Raw genomic sequence first — 24,205 nt, forward strand, 5'->3', positions numbered from 1 at the left:
TTCAAATGTGACAACTTAAAAGTGCTGGATTTGGTCTGAAACATCCAGAAAACACATTTTTGAAAGGGGGTAAGGGTAGTTTCAGATTTTTAGTAGTGTTTCTGGCTATGTATTGATATATTGGTGGCATCTCTGACACAAGAAGAGCCCATTTTTTAAAGAACACCAGAGTCCAGCCACAAAATGATTGAGACCCAAGTAGGAACATTACAGCAAAAATAAAAACAGGAAAGTAACCCTTAGTACAGCTGGTCGGACTGCCTGTGAAATTATTCTCTCTGGCATTACATGCTGTTATTGTGAAGAACACAATAAAAGAAGGCCATTTCCAAAGATACAACAAGTGACACATTTTTGGAAATTTCCCTTAGTAGTTGGTTTGTAATTGGGCGAATCCGTGAATGGGTGCGCGCGCAAGCGTTGACACGACGAACACACGCGTGCATACATATCATTCATTGGTTCAGTGCGTGACATTGGGTAGCTACAATCAGCTGAATGAGAACATGTCTCGGATACTGATTTTGGGCACAATTCTAAGTATGACTCGGCAACTTTTGAATTGAAATCGAGACCCTAGAATACTGTTTCCGCTGAATACACAGCATTCACAGAGCTAAATCTTCATCAAGTTGTTACGCAACCGTCTTTAGATATTGAGCACTTTTGTTGCTTCAAACAAACAAAAATGCGCAAATGACAAATGATCTACCCTACCTTTAGTTTTCACTGATGCAAATTCTCAATTCCATCATATTTCAAAGGAAACAAGAGATAACTGTTTCAATCATTCTCTGACCTGTGCCTTTCTCTTTTTTTCAGGGCAAAGGTGAAATCCTGACGTACTGGCTTGAGGGACAGGATCCAAGCTACAAGATCGACAGAATCAAACCACCCAAACAAAACTTGTAAACATCTAGCATTATCCTAACATCATCTGCAACGGAAGTTACATAGTCCACTAAATAGCATTTAGATCAGCAATTATTTGTAAAGAGGCAAAAACCATAACCAGCAATCAATCTGAGCCAGAAATTATACCACAGTGTGTGTAGGTCTATTTGAAAAAGCTAACAACAAATTCAAATTAGCACACAGTTTTGTGTTCACCAACAGTTTTGTTGTTCACGAGAACAGCTTTCATTTAGCAACTTTAAGAAAAAAAGGTTTAAACGCACTTGTACTTATCACTAACTTTGATCAAGCCACTTATTTACAAAGACTGAAGTATTTTGAAGTGGCATTATAATCTATTACCATCTAGAAGTTCTAACAAAAATGACATCAAACAATCTAAAAAATGTTTTCATCAAAGAAACACACTTTGAGTTCAAACTGTTGAGAATCACTACTTTGGTATTAACTTGTATTCAAACTTCACAAAAAGAAGAAGAAATGTATACAACATCGAAAATTACTATGTAAACTATAATATATCAGACTAGTTCAAGAATCCAAAGTTTAAAGAAGAAGCAAGGCTTTTATAGATTTGTAACAAAGATGACACTTGAATTGTCATGGTATTGATTAGAACAAAATCAGCATTGTTATCATACAAAAAAAAAGCCTGACTAGAAACGAACTTTAAATGTACCCTTGTTAATTAATGCAATATGAGGCATGCAGCTGCAAAACAAAAATAGTAGAATGTGAGGACTCGGGTATTATTCACTTTTATAAATAAAGCTTTAGCAATTTTGGATGCACAGATTTTTATAAATTGGCATAGAAGTAAGATGTGTAACATGTGAGAATGTATACAGCAAAAAAATAAAACTTAATCAGACACTGGTGTATGGAGGATTTTCTATTGTTCCTCTTCGCTTTTCCTTTGTTTATACCTGAACTTTTTCGCAACAGCTCTCATTGGTTTTGTACACGTTTTCCAACAAACCAAGGAGTCCTCGATTTGGTTTCTGTCCTCGATGCATCGATGATATTGCACGTGTTCGTCCTCGATTTGCACCATAAATATGCACAGCATCCTTTTACGAAGCCATTTTATTGTTTTGTTTTGGTTTATTCACATTCGGAATTCAAAGTTGCCAATGCCAGATGGATTCGAATTCGATTTCTATGAAGATCAGCTTTTAAAAAGGATACTTTGACAAGGTTTGCAGTGAAATCAGTCAAAAATGTTATTGTTTTTCTCCAAAAATCGATGATTTTTGCCCAAAATCTTTAATAATAATTGGGTGTTTGAATGTTTATTGATGCTCCTCTTACCTTTAAAAAGAATTTCTGCATAGTTTGGAGAAAAGTCATTTTTTGGCCAAATTTCATTTAAAAAAGTGTTGTTTTTTTTCTTTCAATTTTGGCCAAAAAATGAAATTGCTTCAAATTGGCAGGAAAGATGCCTAAAGGACACTAGAATACATTCCAATTCGATTTCTGGACAGATAAGCTTTTAAAAAGGATAATTTGACAGAAATTTGCGGTAAAATCAGTCCAAAATGTTGTTTTTCTCCAAAACTTGATGATTTTTGCCCGAAAGCGTTAAAATATTGGGTGTTTGAATGTTGATTGATGCTCCTCTTACCTTGAACAGAATGTCTGCATAGTTTGGAGAAAAGTCTTTTTTTGTGTGCCAAATTTGATTAAAAAAGTAAGGCTAACCCCTTCTGTGTTTTTTTTTAAATTTTGGCCAAAAAATGAATTTGCTTCAAATTTGCTGGAAAGATGCCTGAAGGACCCTAGAACGCATTCCAATTTGATTTCTGGACAGATAAGCTTTTCAAAAGGATATTAATAGTCGCCCCTAGAGGTACAGATGGCGATTCGAGCATGTATACCTCTAGGGGCGATCACTAATATAGTCGCCCCTAGATGTACTGATGACGATTCGAGAATGATAAGGCGATTAATAGTCGCCCGTAGAGGTACAGATGGCGACTGAAGCATAGGGGCGATCATTAAAACTCGCCCGTAGAGGTACAGATGACGATTCCAGCATGTATACCTATAGAAGCGGGACTCTCTGTATCTGTATCACAAAAATGGTCATTTTCCCCTCTAGTTTCCCAACCCATTATTATTATTAATTATTAATGCAGATTTCATTAAACAAACCTCATTGTGTTTAATGGAATCTGGGTTGGGATTTTTTTCCGTGATACAGATACAGAGAGTCCCGTTTGTTAAAGCCTCTTAGAATCTATTATCTACAACATAGTTTTAGCTCCAGCTCTATGTCGAATTCCTGATGAGCATTGGAGCTGGAGTTACTCAAGATAGGGGGTTTCCCAAGCTAGAGTTTCTCAAGCTACACGATCGCCAAAACTTCAAACTCTTGTAGTTCTAAACTACACCAGTATTGCCGTTATTTATTGTATGGTTGTTGTTTTTTGTCCTTGTGGTTTTTGTTTGTCATAGTTCTTGGCTTGGGTACCTATGAAGACGAGAAGGCCACTAAGGCATACAAGGCGGTCATGATCTTAACGCCTAAGACCCGACAAGAACACCGGCTATGTGTACAAGGACTGGGCATGGAACGTCAGGATACTGTTCAACTCGCTCCATTCTTCGGAACTGGCAGATACGTAAGTCAAAGAAAATTTACAAACTAGCTTGATGAAATTAAATTACAACATTTGCAAACATCCCAAAACAAAACTGCCAAATTATTATGAAATACCTAACTTGACTGTAAGTGAATAATATTCTCTCATCCTGTGAAACCATTGTGATGTCATTTTTAAGAAAAATTGAGTTTTTGAATCCATTTCCAACGATGGTCGGCCTACCATCATTGGGAAAAAATGACTTTTAAAAAAATACTGCCCCTAATTCACCAAATTTAGTTAGTCCACAAGCCAGCTAGTCTGGTTCCTCGAAGGCTAGCTGACAATTTCTCGACATCTATAAATTGGTCCGTTTCATATAAAGTAGGGTCAGGCAACCAGACTACAAGAACAGCATTTTTTCTTGTTTTTTCCCCCAGCATCTATGAACAAAAAACTTGCAACAGGTGAGTGTAACAATATTTGCTATAAAAATACTAACCCCACAATCCATCCATTTCTGAAAATTACAGCAAAAGCAAAATGTTGTAAATTCCGTAAATCTCTGTCTGTCTGTCTGTATTTTGATTATCTTCAGAACCGGACACCGTATGAAGTTGAAAATCGGTGAGTGTATTGCTCGGGACCCCAGAATGTGCAGTGCCAAGTTTGAATTTGTTTGGATGAGCGGTTCTTGAAAAAGCTGCAAAAAAGCAACATTTTCTGAGGCAAATGCGGCAGTATTTATAGTCTAGACCACCACGCGCGCACTGCCGTCCTTTTCAATTGTTTATGTCATGCTGAAGTGAAAGCGTGCGTGCTCAATATGACGCAACACTGGAAAAAGGACAGGCACATGCATTGTAGGGCGATACCATTGTCCAGTATGGGTGAATAGCACTGCATACCATATGTTTCTGTATGTACGCGTACGTGGTGGCTGCACGGGAACATTATTTTTTGCAATCGACTGAGCGACCATTGTAGGCGGTCTACTGAGCAACCTTACGGCAAGGCAATACCATTGTCCAGTAGGGGTGAATGTCTGCAGCTTTTGTGAGAAGCAATCGCCCAAACAACTTCAAACTTGGCACAAACTTTGACGTGAGTGTGTGTTCAACCTGTCAAAACAACACCATTGAATCGCATGCGTTGTTTCACGAGCTGCTCTCAAAAACCCTGCAAGCATGCAACCAATACCAGCGGCAAAGCAATTTGCGCTTCCCGAACATGCACATTTTAGACGGGCACTGCACTAGTTTTTTCAATTATGAAATGCACTTTTTTTGGGGTTGCTGGTTCCACTTTTTTGACTCGCCCTGTATTTGTGTCAGGTTTTCAACCTCCGCGCCACTAAAACCTTTATATGAAGTTTGACTTAAAGCCCAACTGCAGCGGAAATCCACAACATATGCTGTCATCACCTGCCAGCCCCAGCCTATAGACTTCGTGCACAGGTACCCCTCGACGGTTATAACGGGAGAGTTGGGGGAGACCAATGGGAGGGACATTGTGGAGAGCTGTGGTCCAATGGTACGGTGTTCGACTCATGTGCTGTACTGCGTGGTTTCGAACCCTGATGGGGCACACGGTGCTTGTGTTCTTGGGCAAGACACTTTACTACATTTGCCTCTCTCCACCCAGGAGTATAAATGGGTACCTGTGAGGGTAGAGACCAGAAGGCGCTGACCTCGAGCTGCTGCAAAAACTGGTCTCATGGCCTGATGAACAGGGGTAATAATTGTGAAGCACTTTGAGACCTTTCGTATAATGTGATATATAAGCACCACGTTGTTATTCTTACATTTGAACGCATTACACCTGACGCTCACGCGAAGAAGCTAAGGGTTGGTGCAAATCCAGAAAAAAAAATAATCTTGCGCATTTCACGCCATATGTGCACGCATCAGACTACGTGCACGTGATGTGTCTCTCCAACTAGGGCTCTCGAAAGTTGTCAAAAGCGCGCTTTTCTGTTGGTGCGAGGAGTCCATAGGTCTACGATCAGGCCTGGCTAAGCATGCACTTAAGGCCTAGTACATGTATGAGATACAGGAGATTTCTTCAGTCAGATTTGGGGCTGCATTGTGTGACAACTTTGTCTATGGTTTGGGTTATTTTGACAGTCTCACAGCTGGGGGGGGGGGTCCACCCCCCTTAAGATCTCGGCCATCGAGTGAAGAAAAATATCCAAATCGGTACGTGCATAGATCAAATCAGCATGAACATACCCATTTTCACCATTAACGTCTTGTTGTCAACTTGCCAGGTCGTTAACTTGTTGAATGCCTTGTACACGCTGTTCGACGCCATCATTTCCAACTATGACGTTTACAAGGTAAATATTCCAAATTGCCCAGCAAATTGTTTTAGGCCAAACTTGCAACAAAATTTCAATCACAGGACGTTAAATGTGTTATTAGCTAATAGTTCCAAGTTATATTAAGACTAAAAAAAAAGATGTATTCAACAATCTAGGAAAGAAGAAAGCCACACATGTTTTCTATTATATCTGAAAGCAAAATTAACCAATAATGAATGATAACGTCTTACAAAGGTTGAAACCATCGGTGATGCCTACATGTTGGTCTCCGGCCTACCGCTCCGTAATGGCAACCGTCATGCCGGTATGATCGCCTCGGCTGCATGGCATCTCCTGGAGGGTGTTAGTAGTTTCATCGTGCCGCACAAACAAGAGGAGAAACTCAAACTCCGAATCGGTATTCACTCAGGTAAGATCGTTGTCTTTGCTTGTGGTCGAGGTACTCATGATGGATCGCAACTACATCACAAGTCCAGTCACAAGTACATCACAAGTCTAGTCACAAGTCCATCACAAGTCCAGTCACAAGTCCATCACAAGTCCAGTCACAAGTACATCACAAGTCCAGTCACAAGAACATCACAAGTCCAGTCACAAGTACATCACAAGTCCAGTCACAAGTATACATCACAAGTCCAGTCACAAGTACATCACAAGTACATCACAAGTCCAGTCACAAGTACATCACAAGTCCAGTCACAAGTACACCATTAGTCCAGTCACAAGTACCTCACAAGTCCGGTCATAAGTGAATCACAACTTCAAGCTCTGCTCAAGCTATTTGTGCTTGAGAATGTTGTGTATGTATGATGATTTCTTCATTGTTTTGGACTTTTTTCAAGGATCTTGTGTAACGGGTGTAATTGGCCTGACCATGCCTCGGTATTGCCTCTTTGGTGACACGGTCAACACAGCATCTCGTATGGAGTCTAATGGACTTGTTAAGTAGAATCTTGTGACACAAGACAGCTCAAACTATGTTGTCATATCAATAGGTCTCATTCAAATGACGTCATTCAGCGGCGGCGGAACGGGTTTGAAACTGGGGGGGCATCACCAAAAAGTGGCACTTGCAAACCGTACTGAAATGTCGACACGTTTTTTTTCACCGGACACTTGGCCTCTGTAAAATCCCATAGTAGGGGGGGGGGGGGGGGGGGGGGGGGGGGGGGGGGGGGGGGGGGGGGGGGGGGGCTGGTCTGGTACCATCTTGCAACATAGGGGGCGCTCTTCAAAACCAATGATTATATGCTAAATATGCATTATGTGCCCATTTTCAGGCCGTATTGTATGGGTTTTGGGACTTGGTTTCCATATTCCTCGTTTATATAGAAAAATATATATACCATTATTCGGATATGGTGACTTCTAAGAAATATAGGTTTTTTCGGTCAATTTCGGCAAATGACCAGCCAATTTAATTTTCGTGCGTTCGAATTGAAGCTATTTTGCCTCTCCAGTTGTTACTGCGTTTCAAATTCAGAATTTGGCCATTCAATTTCGTTATGAGGCATTCAAATTCCTTTAGCACTGTGTTCAATTTAGCATATCGTCATTCTTTTTCGTGACACACAATCATCATTCAATTTAGCAAAGCTGGTTCGACTGGAGATTTTACTGATTTAATTTTTTTCAATTTCGTAAAGAGGCAATCAATTTCGCTTAAAGAGAATTCAAATAAGTACGACTAAAGATTTACGAGTAATCAGATAAACTGTACTAGGCAACTGTTTCGTATCTTCACTTTAATTCAGGCAAACCTTGTTTTCTTTATTTATGCTTCCAGTAGACTTTACATGGGGCCAATGAGGTTTTTTCTTCTTCTTTGTTTTCTTCTTCATTCTGTTTTTGGGGGGGGAATCTTTATTGGTTAACTGACCAAGACCTAATTTTGTATTGTGTTTGAATGGGGTGTTTCTTTATATTTTCCTGGCATTTTATTGTTTATGTTGTTTCTTCCTCAACCATCAATCTGTTGGCGTGCCAGACATCTTGGCATATATGTTTGGGTATGGTTGTACCACTGCATGCACTTCACTTGGGTGATGACATCAACGCTCTGGATAGCTGCTTGTTGAAGGAGATCGCACCTCCACTGCTGCATGTTCATTCCTGCTTGCTGGGCAGCCTGTCTGTCTCCGACACGTTGTTGCCACTCAGGTAACCCAAGGATGCGTTTAACTGCAGCCTTGAATGCAGAGTGTGCCATCTCCGTGCTGTTCAGGAATGGGGAGTAGGGAGGGAGGCGCTTCAGCTGGATCATTGGGTTGGCACCTTCAGGGAGTTGGGCTCGCACGTGAGGCCTCGCATTGTCATATATGAGGTAAATGGGTTCGTCGTCTGGGAAAACTGCATCACACTCTTGAATTGTGTCCGCAAGAAACTCCTCGAATCTCTCTCGCGTCACAGTTTCGAATGCGATTCGGTGGTGCACCAAGCCTACTTCACTAGAAACAGCGAAGGTGACATTGCAATTTCTCCCTCGTTGTCTGTAGACGACTCGTCTTGCAGCGATCCCTCGTGGAGCTCTACCCTGGGAGCGTCGAGTCCAGACGTTATAACCTGTCTCGTCAATGAAGACTAGACGCGCCAGAACACCATGCTGCAGGAACCACTCACAATACTGGCAGTGGCGTAGCCAGGAATTTTTCAGTGGGGGGGGGGGGGGGGGGGGGGGGGGGGGGGGGGGGGGGGCGCAGGGGGGGGGGGGCTGGAACATTTCATGGGGGGGAGCAAGCAGGGGCGTCAATCGCTTCTCAAAAGTGGGGGGGGGGACATACCTTGATCATAACTGAATGATATGATGAAGCGCGAAGCGCGAAGCGCGAAGCCCTTACGGCGTGGGGTTCGGGGCCCGCTTGAGGGCCCCGAAAGAAAAAAAGGATTCTAGATGTTCTGTGGTGTGATTTGAAGCAATTTTTCACGACTTTCCTCCATGCTTTAATTATATTTTCTTGGCAAAAGATAATTATTTGAACATCGTTTTCGAGGTTGGAGACATTGAATCAGCTATCGGTATTCTGAGCTATTGGCGTGGGGTTCGGGGCCCGCTTAAGGGCCCCGAAAAAAATTGGATTTTCGATGCTCTGTGGTGTGATCTGAGGCAAATTCTTACCACTTTAACCAATAATTATCTTAGCTCAAAAGATAATAATTTAAACCTAATTTTCGAGGTTTTCTCAGCTAAAGGCATAAGAACATTTTGTGAACATTGTTTTCGAGGTTGGAGTCATTGAATCAGCTACCAGAATTCTGAGCTATAGGCGTGGGGTTCTGGGCCCGCTTAAGGGCCTTGAAAAATTTTGGATTCTAAATGCTCTGTGGTGCTATCTGAGGCAATTTCTGACCACTTTAACCAATATTTTCTAAGCAAAAGATACATTGTAGTACACTGTTAAAAAAATATCTGTTTATTAACAGTTGATTCTATTGTCAATTGGCATTACAGGAGTTACTGTTTTTGCACAGTATATTCTACTGTTTCTTTTTTCTCTGTACATTAACAGCAGATTCTACTTTATTTGATATTGCTCAATTACAGGGGATTCTACTGTTTTGCAACAGATGATTAAGTGTTGTCGTTTTGTAACCTAAGGCCAAAAAAAAAAATAAGTCGGTCTCTGGTCAGCGCGCGCGTCGATTTTAAGCATGCGCGTCGATCTTTTTTTTTTCCAAAATGTTCCGCGGTAGCTCCAACAGCGCCCTCTATTTCCGCACCTCCTCAATTTTTTTTTTACCAAAGAGCACCAAGGAATGGGAAAACTGCACCAAGGCAAATGATCGAAAGCACCAAGGCAAATTATGGAGGCCACCAATGTTCATGAGGACACCAAAAAAGCAAAATAGTACCCACTTTGTCTGTACAATCCAAGCTGAACAAAAAAAAAAAAAGGAAAAAAAAAAAAAAAAAAGCCGCGTGGCCGCATCAATTCCGGAACTTTGGTCTGACCAGAGACCGAATATTTTTTTTTTTTGGCCTAACAGCACGTTCGCTGTTTTTGTTTATCCTTAACAACTCTCTGTAACTGAACAGCAGGTTGTTTTTGTTTAAACGGTGATTATTTGATGGGGGCCGATAAGCGACAAAGTGTTCATGTTTGTATCAAGGATTGCAAATGACAGGTCCTGTGTGAGCTTCAGCCCCCCGGTGGCTACGCCACTGCATACTGGACGAGTTGATCAAGAACTTCAGGGGAATTTCTTGCATCAGGGACGTCCTCCACTAGTTTTAGTGTAATCATCATTCCATCCTAGGCCCTGGCTATGGTGGCAGTAGAAACCTGGGGCTTCTCTGGCAGATGCTCACTCAAACTAGCCTTCATTTGTTGAAGTGTCAAGACGGGATTAGCGTCAAGGATGCCTTGCAGATGGTTTCGCATGTCATCATCCATCTTGCTGTGGGTTGCTCCTCCTCTTGCCAGCGTCTCTCGCCTTCCAGTCCTCAAATATGTTGCAACAATTGATCTGGCTCTGGACTTGTTGATGTTCAAATTGACCGCAAGCTGAAGGTAGTCTTGCTCGTTTCCCTCGAAGGCCTCAATCAACCGTTCTCGATCTACCTGGGCCACTCTAGCGTAGCGACCACGATCTGCCATTTCTAGAAATATGCGTGTAAAACTGTAGCGAAAGCTCGTCTTCGAAGTACATCGGCAAAGTGACTCAAGTGCCAAAAAGTGAACCGTATTTATGCCTTCAACATTCTTAAGGCAACAAAAATTTAACAAAGCCTTTTTTAGATTGCACAAATTCCAGAAATGACTGCCCAAAAAATGAATTTGAATGACTAAACACACGCCTCAAAAAGCTCCTGCGAATTTGAATGCTGCTTTGTTGAATTGTTAAATTGCATGATTATTTTGTTAAATCGAATGACGCAACAGTACATTTGACTGGTCATAAAACGAAATCGAATGACCCTTTTCAGTAGCATTTGATTTCGCGCGAAATAGAATAGCGTAGTGGTTAAATTGGCTGCTCATTTGCCAAAATTGACCGAGAAAACCTATAGTAAAATACTTTAAGGGCACTTTTTTTTTCTTGAGGAGGCACTTTACTGTTCGAGGGGGCACATTTATGGCCGCAAAAGGGGCACTTGGGAAAATCTGGGGGGCAAATCAGCAAAAAGAAAACAATTCACACCGTTTTGCTGTGGGGGAGGTGCCCCCCCCCATCCCCCCCCCCCCGGTTCCGCCGCCCCTGACGTCATTTTCTACAGACCTTCCACGTGCATCGGCATTTTGGGCGTCAACTTGCATAACGTGCATCGGCGGGTTGCGTTTTTAACACATTTCGAGCAACAAGTGGGCGTGTTTGGAACATGTTCAACACTGCGTAATGCTCGTTCCTTAAACTAACCCCTGGCTGTGATGATGACGTAAATGACGCTGAATGGCTATTCACAGCGTACTGCGCGCGCATTTCGAAGATTGCACGCCGGGCACGCCCATTTGCACGTAACGTCACGTACGAAAAAAGAATTATGATTCAAAAGTCGCGATGCCTGAACGATATGGATTATGTCAGCCGCGTTTTTCGCTAACAAAAACCTGTATCTGTGGTTGTAAAGGCACAAAAGGGGTACATACATTTAATACAAATCTTTGCTAATTAACACAACGTCCAAACGTTGTGTTTGAAAGGATTGATTCTTCAAAATCACAACTTTTAACATTTTAAAGATGGCGTCGGCACGTAAAACGGATAATTATTATGTGCCATATTTTGGCCCATTTAAATTACACAATTTCAGGGGTTATAATCGCGCAAGGCATGATGGGAAACAACATGGCGCTGCAAGATCGTACCCACGGGGCACGAGGTTGTATAAACTGGCAAGTGGGCCCCCCCCCCACATTTTCCGTCCCCCCCCCCCCCAGCATCATGTTTAAAACAAACGTTGGTGGGAAGGAACGCTAAACATTTGTGAGAATCTCATGCATTATTTTCCTGATTGGCCTGTACGCTATACTTAACATGTTCAAAAACTAAGCGAAACGTACGAAAACCAAAGACTCATGTAAAATCCAGTCAAAATGCTGTATGTAATGAACTCACCTACTTCAACTGGATCAACAGTTAGCTGAAGTTTTCCACCACAATTACTTATTCCTCCAAATGTAAAAAAAAGTGGCAAAACTACCATCAACTTGTAAGTTGTAAGCCTTAGGTTTGTACGTGTACATGTCAGGCCTACTTCCTCATGCAATGAATGGTGTAACAACAGCTTCACTCCTTTACTCAACACCGGAAAAACCAGTCGCTATTTTTGTCACACAGTACCATAAAAATAGCAACACTATGATAATGATCTATATTCAAGTTCAATATAGGCCTACATACGAACACCCAAACAGCACTGAAAATGCCATTGATGATTGATTCAAGTTCACAGTTCAAACAGGCAACTCTGTCTACGGAAGCACATAACGGACATTGCACAAATATCACCACTGCATGTGTTTTTATAACTGATGATGCATGTATTGTATTCATGTATACCAATAGTATTTTATACTTTGAAAGATATGAAAATGGAAAAAGGAGGGTTAAAAATAAGAACTGAAAATGAGGATGTGTTAAAGTATCCACGATATAAAGCTAAAAATCAGGAAATATATACCCTACAATTCATGCATGCCCTCTATTGGAGTGACTTTACCCGGTTGTAGTAGAAAAATAGCACATGGTGGGGGTAAGGTGGCTTGGCTTAAATCCTGGACACAACAGAGATGCCACTTTTTTAGGTTTTAACCTGAAATCAGGGTTTTTTTTGTAATGTGACAAATTAAAAGTGATGGATTTGGTCTGAAACATCCAGAAAACACACCTGTGAAAGGCGTAAGGGTAGTTTCAGGTTTTTAGTAGTGTTTCAGGCTTTTTATTGATATATTGGTGGCATCTCTGACACAAGAAGACCCCATTTTTTAGAGAACATCAGAGTCCATCCACAAAATGATCGAGACCCAAGTAGGAACATTACAGCAAAAATAGAAATAGAAAAGCAACCCTTAGTACAGCTGGTCGGACTGCCTGTGAAATTATTCTCTCTGGCATTACATGCTGTCATTGTGAAGAACACAATAAAAGAAGGCCATTTCCAAAGATATGTCAAGTAACACATTTTTGGAAATTTCCCTTAGTAGTTGGTTTGTAATTGGGCGAATCCCTGAATGGGTGCGCACAAGCGGTGACACGACGAACACACGCGCGCATACATATCATTCATTGGTTCAGTGCGTGACATTGGGTAGCTGCATCAGCCGAATGAGAACGTGTCTCAGATGCTGATTTTGGGCACAATTCAAAGTATGACTCGGCAACTTTTGAATTGAAACCGAGACCCTAGAATACTGTTTCCGCTGAATACACAGCATTCACAGAGTTAAATCTTCATCAAGTTGTTACGCAACCGTCTTTAGATGTTGAGCACTTTTGTTGCTTTAGTTTTCACTGCTGCAAAGTCTCAATTCCATCATATTTCAAAGGAAACAAGAGATAACTGTTTCAATCATTCTCTGACCTGTGCCTTTCTCTTTTTTTCAGGGCAAAGGTGAAATCCTGACATACTGGCTTGAGGGACAGGATCCAAGCTACAAGATCGACAGAATCAAACCACCCAAACAAAACTTGTAAACATCTAGCATTATCCCAACATCATCTGCAATGGAAGTTACAAAGTCCACTAAATAGCATTTAGATCAGCAATTATTTGTAAAGAGGCAAAAACCATAACCAGCTATCAATCTGAGCCAGAAATTATACCACAGTGTGTGTAGGTCTATTTGAAAAAGCTAACAACAAATTCAAATTAGCACGCAGTTTTGTGTTCACCAACAGTTTTGTTGTTCACGAGAACAGCTTTCATTTAGCAACTTTAAGAAAAAAAAGGTTTATAAACTAACTAACTTTGATCAAGTCACTTATTGACAAAGACTGAAGTATTTTGAAGTCGCATTATAATCTATTACCATGTAGAAGTTCTAACAAAAATGATATCAAACAATCTAAAAAATGTTTTCATCAGACAAACACACTTTGAGTTCAAACTGTTGAGAGTCGCTACTTTGGTATTCAAACTTCACAAAAAAAAGAAATGTATATAACATCGAATATTACTATGTAAACTGTTATATATCAGTCTAGTGCAATAATCCAAAGTTGAAAGAAAAAGCAAGGCTTTTATAGATTTGTAACAAACATGACACTTGAATTGTCATGGTATTGATAAGAACAAAATCAGCATTGTTATTATACAAAAAAAGCGTGACTATAAACGAACTTTAAATTTACCTTTGTTAACTAATGCAATATGAGGTATGCAGCTGCAAAACAAAAATAGTAGAATGTGAGGACTCGGGTGTTATTCACTTTTATAAATAAAGCTTTAGCAATTTTGGACGCACAGATTTTTATAAATTGGCATAGAAGTAAGATGTGTAACGTGAGAATGTATACAGCAAAAAAAATAAAAACCAATCAGACACTGGTGTAAATGGAGGATTTTCTATTGTTCCTCTTCGCTTTTCCTTTGTTTATACCTGAACTTTTTCGCAACAGCTCTCATTGGTTTTGTACACGTTTTCCAACAAACCAAGGAGTCCTCGATTTGGTTTCTGCCCTCGATGCATCGATGATATTGCACGTGTTCATCCTCGATTTGCACCATAAATATGCACAGCATCCTTTTACGAAGCCATTTTGTTGTTTTGTTTTGGTTTATTCACATTCGGAATTCAAAGTTGCCAGATGGATTCCAATTCGATTTCTATGAAGATCAGCTTTTAAAAAATATATTTTGACAAGGTTTGCAGTGAAATCAGTCAAAAATGTTATTTTTTTTTTTCTTCAAAAAATCGATGATTTTTGCCCAAAATCTTTAATATAATTATTGGGTGTTTGAATGTTAATTGATGCTCCTCTTACTTCTAAAAGAATTTCTGCATAGTTTGGAGAAAAGTCATTTTTGGTCAAATTTCATTTTAAAAAAGTGTTGTTTTTTTTCAATTTTGGCCAAAAATGAAATTGCTTCAAATTTGCTGGAAAGATGCCAGAAGGACCCTAGAACGCATTCCAATTTGATTTCTGGACAGATAAGCTTTTAAAAAGGATATTATATAAGAAGATATTAATAGTCGCCCGTAGAGGTACAGATGACGATTCGAGCATGTATACCTCTAGGGGCGACCATTAATAGTCGCCCGTAGAGGTACAGATGGCGATTCCAGCATGTATACCCCTAGGGGCGATCTACTAATATAGTCGCCCCTAGAGGTCCTGATGATGATTCCAGCATGTATACCTATAGAAGCGGGACTCTCTGTATCTGTATCACAAAAATGGTCCTTTTTTCCCTCTAGTTTCCCAACCCATTATTATTATTATTAATTATTAATAATGCAGATTTTATTAAACAAACCTCATTGTGTTTCATGGAATCTGGGTTGGGATTTTTTTTCGTGATACAGATACAGAGAGTCTATAGTATTAGAATCTAGTATCTACAACATAGTTTGAGCATGAGCTCCAGCTCTATGTCGAATTCCTGATGAGCATTGGAGCTGGAGTTACTCAAGCTAGGGGGTTTCCCAAGCTAGAGTTTCTCAAGCTACACGATCGCCAAAACTTCGAACTCTTGTAGTTCTAAACTACTCCAGTATTGGCGTTATTTATTGTACGGTTGTTGTTTTTTGTCCTTGTGGGTTTTTGTTTGTCATACTAGTTCTCGGCTGGGGTACCTATGAAGACGAGAAGGCCACTAAGGCATACGAGGCGGTCATGATCTTAACGCCTAAGACCCGGCAAGAAGACCTATGTGTACAAGGACTGGGCGTGGGACGTCAAGGATACTGTTCAGCTCGCTCCATTCTTCGGAATTGGCAGATACGTAAGTCAAACAAAATATACAAACTAGCTTGATGAAATTAAATTAAGGTAGTGTATATTTTGCCGGAGGTAACGCCGGCAAACTAACGTTTACTAAAGGTTTGCCGGCGGCAATCCATATCAACAGAGGGCGCTGTACTCTTTAAGATAGGGCTGAATTATAATATGTATTAAATTCCCACCAAAGTTGTGTAGCACAGTTGGTGCAGTGGTTAAGCAGAAGCTCTTGAGAGTGGGATGTCCCGAGTTCGAATCCTGATCCCGCCACAATTTTAAGGGTTTTTTTTCCATCCCCAAATAAATAAGAATATTCTTCTTTTATTATTTTAATATGTCTCAAACATTTTATTGCAGAGTATTACTTTTTCTTTTTCAGATTTGTGGCTCTGGAGGATTTTTTTTAAAGGGAAATAAAGTCCGAAATTATAAAATGGTCTGATTCCCATCTTGTTAATACAAAAATACAACGATAATATTGGCATGGAGCCAGACTAAAATTTGTCACCGGAAAATGTTTAAGTACAAAAAAACAGTAACTGCGCATGTTCAGTGCATATCCGGCAAACTAACGTTTACTGAAGGTTTGCCGTCTCCGGCAAAATATCCACTGCCTTAAATTAAAGGTAATATACAACATTTGCAAACATCCAAAAACAAAACTGCCAAATTATTATGAAATACCTAACTCGACTGAAAGTGAATAATATTCTCTCAAGCATCCTATGAAACCATTCAGGTGTGAAGTCAGTTTTAAGAAAAGTGGAATTTTTGAATCCATTTCCAATGAGGGTCGGCTGACAATCGACTTCTTTTTTTTTTTAAATACTGCCCCTAATTCACCAAGTTCAGTAAGTCCACAAGTCAGCTAGTCGGTTCCCTGATCTGACAATTCCTCGACATCTATAAATTGGTCAGTTTCATATAAAGTAGGGTCAGGGAACCAGACTACAAGAACAGCATTTTTTTTCTTGTCTAACTATAATTCTGTAAATCTCTGTCTGTCTGTCTGTATTTTGATTATCTTCAGAACCGGGCACGGTATGAAGTTGAAAATCGGCGGACGTGTATTGCTCAGGACCCCAGAATGTGCAGCGCCAAGTTTGAATTCGTTTGGATGAGCGGTTCTTGAAAAAGCTGCCAAAAAAGCAACATTTTCTGAGGCAAATGCGACAGTATTTATAGCCTAGACCACCTCGCGCGCACTGCCATCCTTTTCAATTGTTTACGTCATGTTTAACCCTAGAAGGGCCGGTTTATTTGGACCATATCTCAGCCGGGGGGGGGGGGGGGGGGGGGGGGGGGGGGGGGGGGAATCCTCCCCCCCCCAAGATCTCGGCCATCGGGTGACAAAAAATTTTGAAACTCAGTACATGCATAGAGCAACTCTTCATAAACATACCCAAGAAATTTCATGTCTATAGGTCAAAGGCTTTGGAATTATAGCTAATTAATTATTCATTAGTACGAATGGCAATTCTACTCTGTGTACACGACGTATGCAGAAAAATTCAATTTGCACCACGCATAGTGCTGGAAAATTTTTCACTGTGCGGCAACCTGTGATCCGATTTTATGTTTTTGGTATCAAAAGATGCGCAAGGCTCGAGGCTAAAAGTCATAACAGCTCGGGTCGCCCTGTATTTGTGTCAGGTTTTCAACCTCCGTGCCACCAAAATCTTACCCCCATGATGAAGTTTGACAAAAAGCCTGGCTGCAGCAGAAATTCAAAACATATGCTGTCGTCACATGCCAGCCCCAGCCTATAGACTTCGTGCACAGGTACCCCTCGACGGTTATAACGGGAAAGTTGGGGAAGACCACGGGAGGGACATTGTGGAGAGCTGTGGTCCAATCATAGGCGTAGCCAGTGGGGTGGGGAGGGGGGGGGGGTAAGGGGGATATAAACCCCTCAATAATTTGTCAAGACTGCCATTTTCTGTTCAAATGCCCTTTTTTTCACCAGCGCTTAACCCCCCCCCCATATTTGTGAAGAGTGCCCTTCTTTTGTTAACAAGTGCCCGTTTTTTTCTGAACAAGCACCCCCATACCCCCCTCCCCCCTATGTGATTTCATGGAGGCCAATTGTCGGGAGAAAAAACCTGTCTACATTTCAGCATGGACGTGCAAGTGCCCTTTTCAAGACATTTTTACCCCCCCCCCCAATAAAAATGACTTTGATACGCCCCTGCCAATGGTAACAGTGTTCAACTCGTGTGCCATGGTACTGGGTTCGAACCCTGACAGGAAACATGGTGCTCGTAAGACAATTATTGCCTCTCTCCACCCAGGAGTATAAATGGGTACCCGTGAAGGTAGAGACCAGAAGGCGCTGATCTCGAGCTGTTGTAAAAACTGGTCTCATGGCCTGATGAACAGGGGTAATAATTGTGAAGCGCTTTGAGACCTTTGGTATAATGCGCTAAGCACCACATTATTATTGTTACATTCGAACGCATTGCAGCTGATGCTCACGCGAAAAAGCTACGGGTTGGTGCAAATCCACAAAAAAAATAATCTTGCGTATTTCGCGCCATATGCGTGCGCACCAGACAACGTGCACGTGATGTGTCTCCCCAACTAAGGCTCTTAAAAGTTGTCAAAATGCGCCCTCTGTGTTTGTGAATGGAGTCCATAGGTTTATGATCGGGCCTGGCTAAGCATGCACTTAAAGGTACAGTCCATCATTTGTAATTTGTGCATTTTGTTCGTTTGAAGCAACAAACGTGCTCAAAATCTAAAGAAAGGTGCTAAACAACTAACTTGATGAAGTTTCAGCTTAGCTGCAGCTGTATATTCCGAGAAAAACAGCATTCTAGGATCTCAATTTCAAATCAAAGTTGCTGAATCATGTTTTGAATTGTTCCTGAATGCAGTGTCCGAGACACGTTCTCACTGAGCAGCTACACGATGTCGCGCACCGAACTAACGAATTGTAGCAACCGTGCGCGTATGTGCGTTGTGTCAACGCTTGGGCGCACTTCGCCACATAAAAAAACAAACTACTAACGGAAATTTCCAGCAATGCGTCTTTAGACACACCGTTGGAAAGGCCTTCTTTCGTTGATTTCTTCAAAATGACAGCTTGCCAGAAAGAAGAATTTCACAGGGAGTTTAGTCCCCTTACTATCTTTCAACTGAGTATGTTTTTCAACAATAATTACATCAGTTACTTTTTGGATAGCTGCAAATGATGGACTGTAGCTTTAAGGCCAAGTACATGTATGAGATACATGAGATTTCTTCAGTTAGATTTGGGGCTTCAATTGTGTGGCAATTTCGTCTATGGTTTTGACTTAAGGTCTAAATTTATTCTTAAACCACCTTTTCATATACGCCTTTTCATCGTCCATTGCGTAAATTTAGTTGCATGTATAGTTTTATAGGTACCGATATACAAACCAAATTGAAAAGCGGCTTAATGTATTCAAATTTTTTCAAATTGTCATCTCAAATTACTGCAAACCAAACCTATCCCCGCATTTTCACCATTAACGTCTTGTTCTCAACTTGCCAGGTCGTTAACTTGTTGAATGCCTTGTACACGCTGATCGACGCCATCATTTCCAACTATGACGTTTACACAAGGTAAATATTCCATATAACCCAGCAGATTGTTTTAAAACCAAACTTGCAACAACATTTAAATCACAGGACGTTAAATTTGTTCTTAGCTAATAGTTCCAAGTTACATTAAGACTAAAAAAAAAGATGTATTCAACAATCTAGGAAAGAAGAAAGCCACACACGTTTTCTATTATATCTGAAAGCAAAATTAACCAATAATGCATGACAACGTCTTGTTCAGGTTGAAACCATCGGTGATGCCTACATGCTGGTCTCTGCATGGCCTACCGCTCCGTAATGGCAACCGTCACGCCGGTATGATCGCCTCCGCTGCATGGCATCTGCTGGAAGGTGTTAGTAGTTTCATTGTGCCGCACAAACAAGAGGAGAAACTCAAACTCCGAATCGGTATTCACTCAGGTAAGATCATTTTCTTTGCTTGCGGTCAAGGATGGATTGCAAGCAGGGGGTGGGGTGTGACACCCCCACATTCAAAATTTCTGTCAGCAAATCCATAATTGTTGTCGGCAAATTTGTAAAATTGAGGGCCTTTTAATATTATTGTACTGTTGTCGGCAATTTTTTTTTAGGGAGGGGCTAGTCAAATATTTTATTGCAAGTTTGTCAGCAAATTTTACTTTTCATACCTCCCATAAATTTTTCTGTCAACAAATTTGTTAATTTGAGGACCCTTTTTTTAGCATGTCGGATGTTTTGTACGCAAACTTGTCGACAAATTTGGTCCGACACCCATTGAAAATGTACATTACAAGTCTAAGTCACAAGGACATCTCAAGTCCAGTCACAAGTACATCACAAGTCCAGTCACAAGTACATCACAAGTCCAGTCACAAGTACATCATAAGTCCGGTCATAAGTGAATCACAACTTCAAGCTCTGCTCACGCTATTTGTGCTTGAGAATGTTGTGTATGTATGACAATTTCTTCATTGTTTTGGACTTTTTCAAGGATCTTGTGTGGCGGGTGTAGTTGGCCTGACCATGCCTCGATATTGCCTCTTTGGTAACACGGTCAACACAGCGTCTCGTATGGAGTCTAATGGACTCGGTAAGTAAAATCTTGTTACTCAAGATATCTCAAATAATGCTCATATATAGATTGGAGAAAGTGTACGCACAAACGTAATTAAGCATGAAGTGTGAACCAGCCTCACCTCATGTTGGAAAGCTTCATTCCATTGGCGCTGTGGACCCCATGCACGATACTTTGAAGCTGTCCTGGGCGCAGACATTTTGAATTCATGTGCGTGTTTGTGGAACATAATGAAATCACACGGAATGGATTTCAGATAATGTGCTCTACTAAAAGGCAAGGCGCAAGTACATTACGCCAACAACGTAAGTGCGTTTTCTGTGAGTATGACGGTAAAAAATGTTACAGCAAATGTCATCTGCAGCACCTATGAGTTTGAGTTTGCGTAGGTTTGCGCAGAGCAAAATGAAACGCTCATGTACTAATTGTGCTTTTTGGTTGTGGGCGTATCGGCTTCGATAACGCACTGGTATAGAATACAAATGCAGATATGTAAATAGCCGTACTAAAGCCATACTAAATTTCGAGTTTTCCTAGGTTTGTGCACAAATATGGATGCGCCCAACTGGGCTCAATTTCATGGCTCTAATACCGTTAGCAAAAATCCGTGCTTACTATAGCAGAAAATTCCCTGCTGGCGGTAAGCGTATTTCACGGGTTAGCAAGGAATTTTGGCTTGTGCACATGCGTATGTCCTGTACTAGGATTCTGTGCTTATAGGGTTAGTGCAGAATTGTGCTAGCGTGGTGAGCACAAAATGATGATCGTAAGCGTGGAATTTTGTGGTAAGCAGAGCCATAAATTTGGGCCATGCAGGCTTCGTGTGTACAGCGAGTTAGTGCTCTAGTAATTTATTATAGCTCTATGGTATAACCCAACTTCAATTATTCATGGAAAATGTTCATGATATTTTATATTTGTGAGCCGAAATATTTATTTTCCCTCACCCTATCAATTTAACAGCGCTCAAGATTCACGTGAGTCCTGAATGCAGACAGGTACTGGAAGAACTTGGAGGATACAATCTAGTAGAGAGAGGACTGGTTGCCATGAAGGTATGGCATTTATTTTGATTGCGTAGATCCTTTCTTAGGGTTCGTTCAATTAGCTCACCCGGGTCGACTCGGATTAGCCCTGTGCCGTTTGATTAGCTCTGACGTCATTCTCAGGGCTCACCCGGGTCAGCCACCACAGACCCTGCTCGTGGAGCAGAGTCAGTGGTGGAGATACGTCACACGCATGTGTTGTTCATTCCGTAGAAACGTACAAATGGCGAAGAGGACCTAAACATCAACTTTATTTGAAGTTGAAACATAATTATTTATTGATCTCATTGCGATTTTAGAGGCTATAATTCCAGCTTAGCATTTTTACTTATTTCAATTGACGGAAAAGCAGTAAATCTGAAGAAAAAACTCAGCATATGAATTCCTTTGGGGAACTAACCCACCGGGCCGCTTTTTATGTGCAACCTCTATGAGAGAACGCGGCGAAAAATCATTAAAAACGGGCCTTTTTTCACATCTGTCGCCACCACTTCATTATTCTACAGGGTATACCTTAGATCTCACTACAGTGTGACCCTAACAATATACTCTTTCAGAAAATGAAAGAAAAACTGAATAAAACACTGAGTTTTACTCGCGTATTGATGTTAAACATTGCATTTTTAGTCAAAAATCTCCCTGTTTTGTGTGTAAACCACGCGTTCAGCCAAGAACTGGTCCATTAAAATCATCGTAACGTTAAATAGCGCCACCTGGGAGCTTAGATCTCTCGAGTCATTTTTCTTCGTCTCATCAGCTTTCCAACAATATAACCCTTATTGTGATTGGTTAAGGTTTAGGCTCGCGTGTATTCACTTACTAAAGAATTGTACATCTAAACTCCAATAAAATTTGCCGTTGCTCAATGGCTCAGCGCGTAGGGTCTGTTTATTGTACACGTGCTAGGCAGCGCTACTGTATATACACAGAGCCCGGGAGCTCTTATCTCTGTGTGTCCAAGGTCATCTGGCTGTGCGCTTTGGCCAGTTTACATGGGGTCCTTTTGACCACAAAGGATTTGATATGTTTGAAAAGGGCATTTTGTCAGTGGCTACGGCCGGGGCTACAGACGTCACGTGAGGATCGTGATGGCCTGCATTCTGCATTTGAGCGTTTCAAAATCAGTCTGCCTTTAGCCGAGTTGATCCGGGTGAGCTACTCGAATGCACCTTATATTTGATTGACCAACTATAACTGTTTAAATGCTCGAACTTAAAAGAAGTATTGACTACTTTGGTTGTTGTGATAAAACTAGCCTCCTGAGATGATCCATTCAGCGTTCTTTATTCCCGAGGTAATACCCAGGGAAATTGAATGCTCCATGGATCACAGAGGGAGGCTAGTTTTACTACGCTATCAGTTAAAAGCAGTCAGTATTTGGTTTTTTTATGCCCCATCCACAGATACTACTTGTTTTTGCTAGATAACTGAATAATTTACCCGAAATGTCATAAAAACGTACCTCAATTTCAATATGAAAGTAATTGAAAATTTCCTCGTACTTTTTCAAACTACCCCTTCATGAAGTGTTGGAACAAAACGCCCAACATGCAAAACCCATAATATGCATACACTGCTGTTGCTATGTTGGTTGCTACGTGCAAAGAACTTTGTCAGCCTTGACTAGTCTTTTTAGTGGTTGTATTGTCTTTTGGGCTGTGTGTAACGGGGAAAAAAAGGCTAAGAAAACAACTGGTTGAAATGATTAGGTTGCAATTTACTTTTAGAAACTGGGACAAAAAAGGATAGAAAATCAAGGAAACAAAATAAACTTCTCAAAAATGTAATTAAGTCTTATTAAAGAATATCCTTCACATTCAAAAAAATAAATTAAAATCCTGAATGAACAAACTAGTTTAAAAGAAATCTCAATCTGGATCAAACAACGAATTAAAAACTCAAAAAGGAATTTGTCATTAACAAATTAACAATTGGATTAAATTTTAGGAGAATATTAACAACTAAGGTATTAAAAAATGGATTGACAGAAAAAAATTTAACCAAGGGGAAAAAAAGCCAATGTCATACATAACTGTTCCAGTACCAACGATACAAACGCTATTGATCAGTATTGTAGTTGAGTATTTTTTTCCAAGTACCGAGTACTGCCCAGTCCTTAAGTTACTGAGTACAAGTACTTTTTCTTCTGAGTACAAGTTCAGGTCTCTAAGTACGAGTATTTGTACTTCTAAGTACGAGTACAAGTACTTGTATTCCGAGTACGAGTACTTCTATTTCCAATACGGCCATACGGCCATGGTTCATTGTGCATAATTGTCCCAGGCCCAGTCAGACCGATATACAGACCCACTCACAGCTAGCTGTTAAATGTGTTTGTCCGGACGTACACAGAAAAAAATCAGCAAACTTTGATGTCTCTGCAAGTAAATCAAACATTTCCAACTGAAAATATCGATAATAAAATAAGGCCGTGGTAAGTCAATCTATACCATTTTTTTTTAGTACTGCTATTCAAGTACGAATACTTTGATAAGCAAGTAAAAATTCATCATGTCAAGTATGAGTACTTTGCTGCCCGAGTACAAGTACCGTCATTTCGAGTACGAGTACTTTCACATTCAAGTATGAGTACGAGTACTACAACGCTGCTCTTAATTCAAGTTCAGAGTTCAAACATGCAGTCTGTCCGCGTTAACTACGGAAGCACAAAATGGACATTGCACAAATGTTTTGTGTGATGGTCGTAAGTTTTGTGATCCAAGGAATTAACAAAACATGCAAAATTTACAAAGCTTTGAATTGAATATTTACTTAGTCACATGCCATTATGTTACATATACAATGTACTTTTACAAAATGAAGATTGGCGAAATTT

At 40.6% G+C, this 24,205-nt stretch overlaps 1 protein-coding gene and 1 long non-coding RNA gene across 2 annotated transcripts; one reads left to right on the forward strand and one right to left on the reverse strand.

Moving 5' to 3' along the window:
* Window positions 1–826: 826 nt before the first annotated feature.
* LOC119728566 lies at window positions 827–13,867 on the reverse strand. The gene is made up of 3 exons (XR_005271077.1): window positions 13,721–13,867; window positions 1,580–1,582; window positions 827–1,183 (listed from the first exon to the last, which is right to left on the reverse strand). It is a non-coding gene; the product is annotated as an uncharacterized LOC119728566 (long non-coding RNA).
* Window positions 3,137–21,411, forward strand: LOC119728564 (speract receptor-like). The gene is made up of 5 exons (XM_038200855.1): window positions 3,137–3,539; window positions 5,770–5,838; window positions 6,058–6,232; window positions 20,240–20,338; window positions 21,287–21,411. The coding sequence occupies exons 1-5, from the start codon at window positions 3,429–3,431 to the stop codon at window positions 21,394–21,396; spliced, it is 564 nt and encodes a 187-aa protein (XP_038056783.1). The 5' UTR covers window positions 3,137–3,428; the 3' UTR covers window positions 21,397–21,411.
* The last annotated feature ends 2,794 nt before the right edge of the window (window positions 21,412–24,205 follow it).

The sequence above is a fragment of the Patiria miniata genome, unplaced genomic scaffold (assembly GCF_015706575.1).
Source record: "Patiria miniata isolate m_02_andy unplaced genomic scaffold, ASM1570657v1 HiC_scaffold_20, whole genome shotgun sequence".
Classification (NCBI taxonomy): Eukaryota; Metazoa; Echinodermata; class Asteroidea; order Valvatida; family Asterinidae; genus Patiria; species Patiria miniata.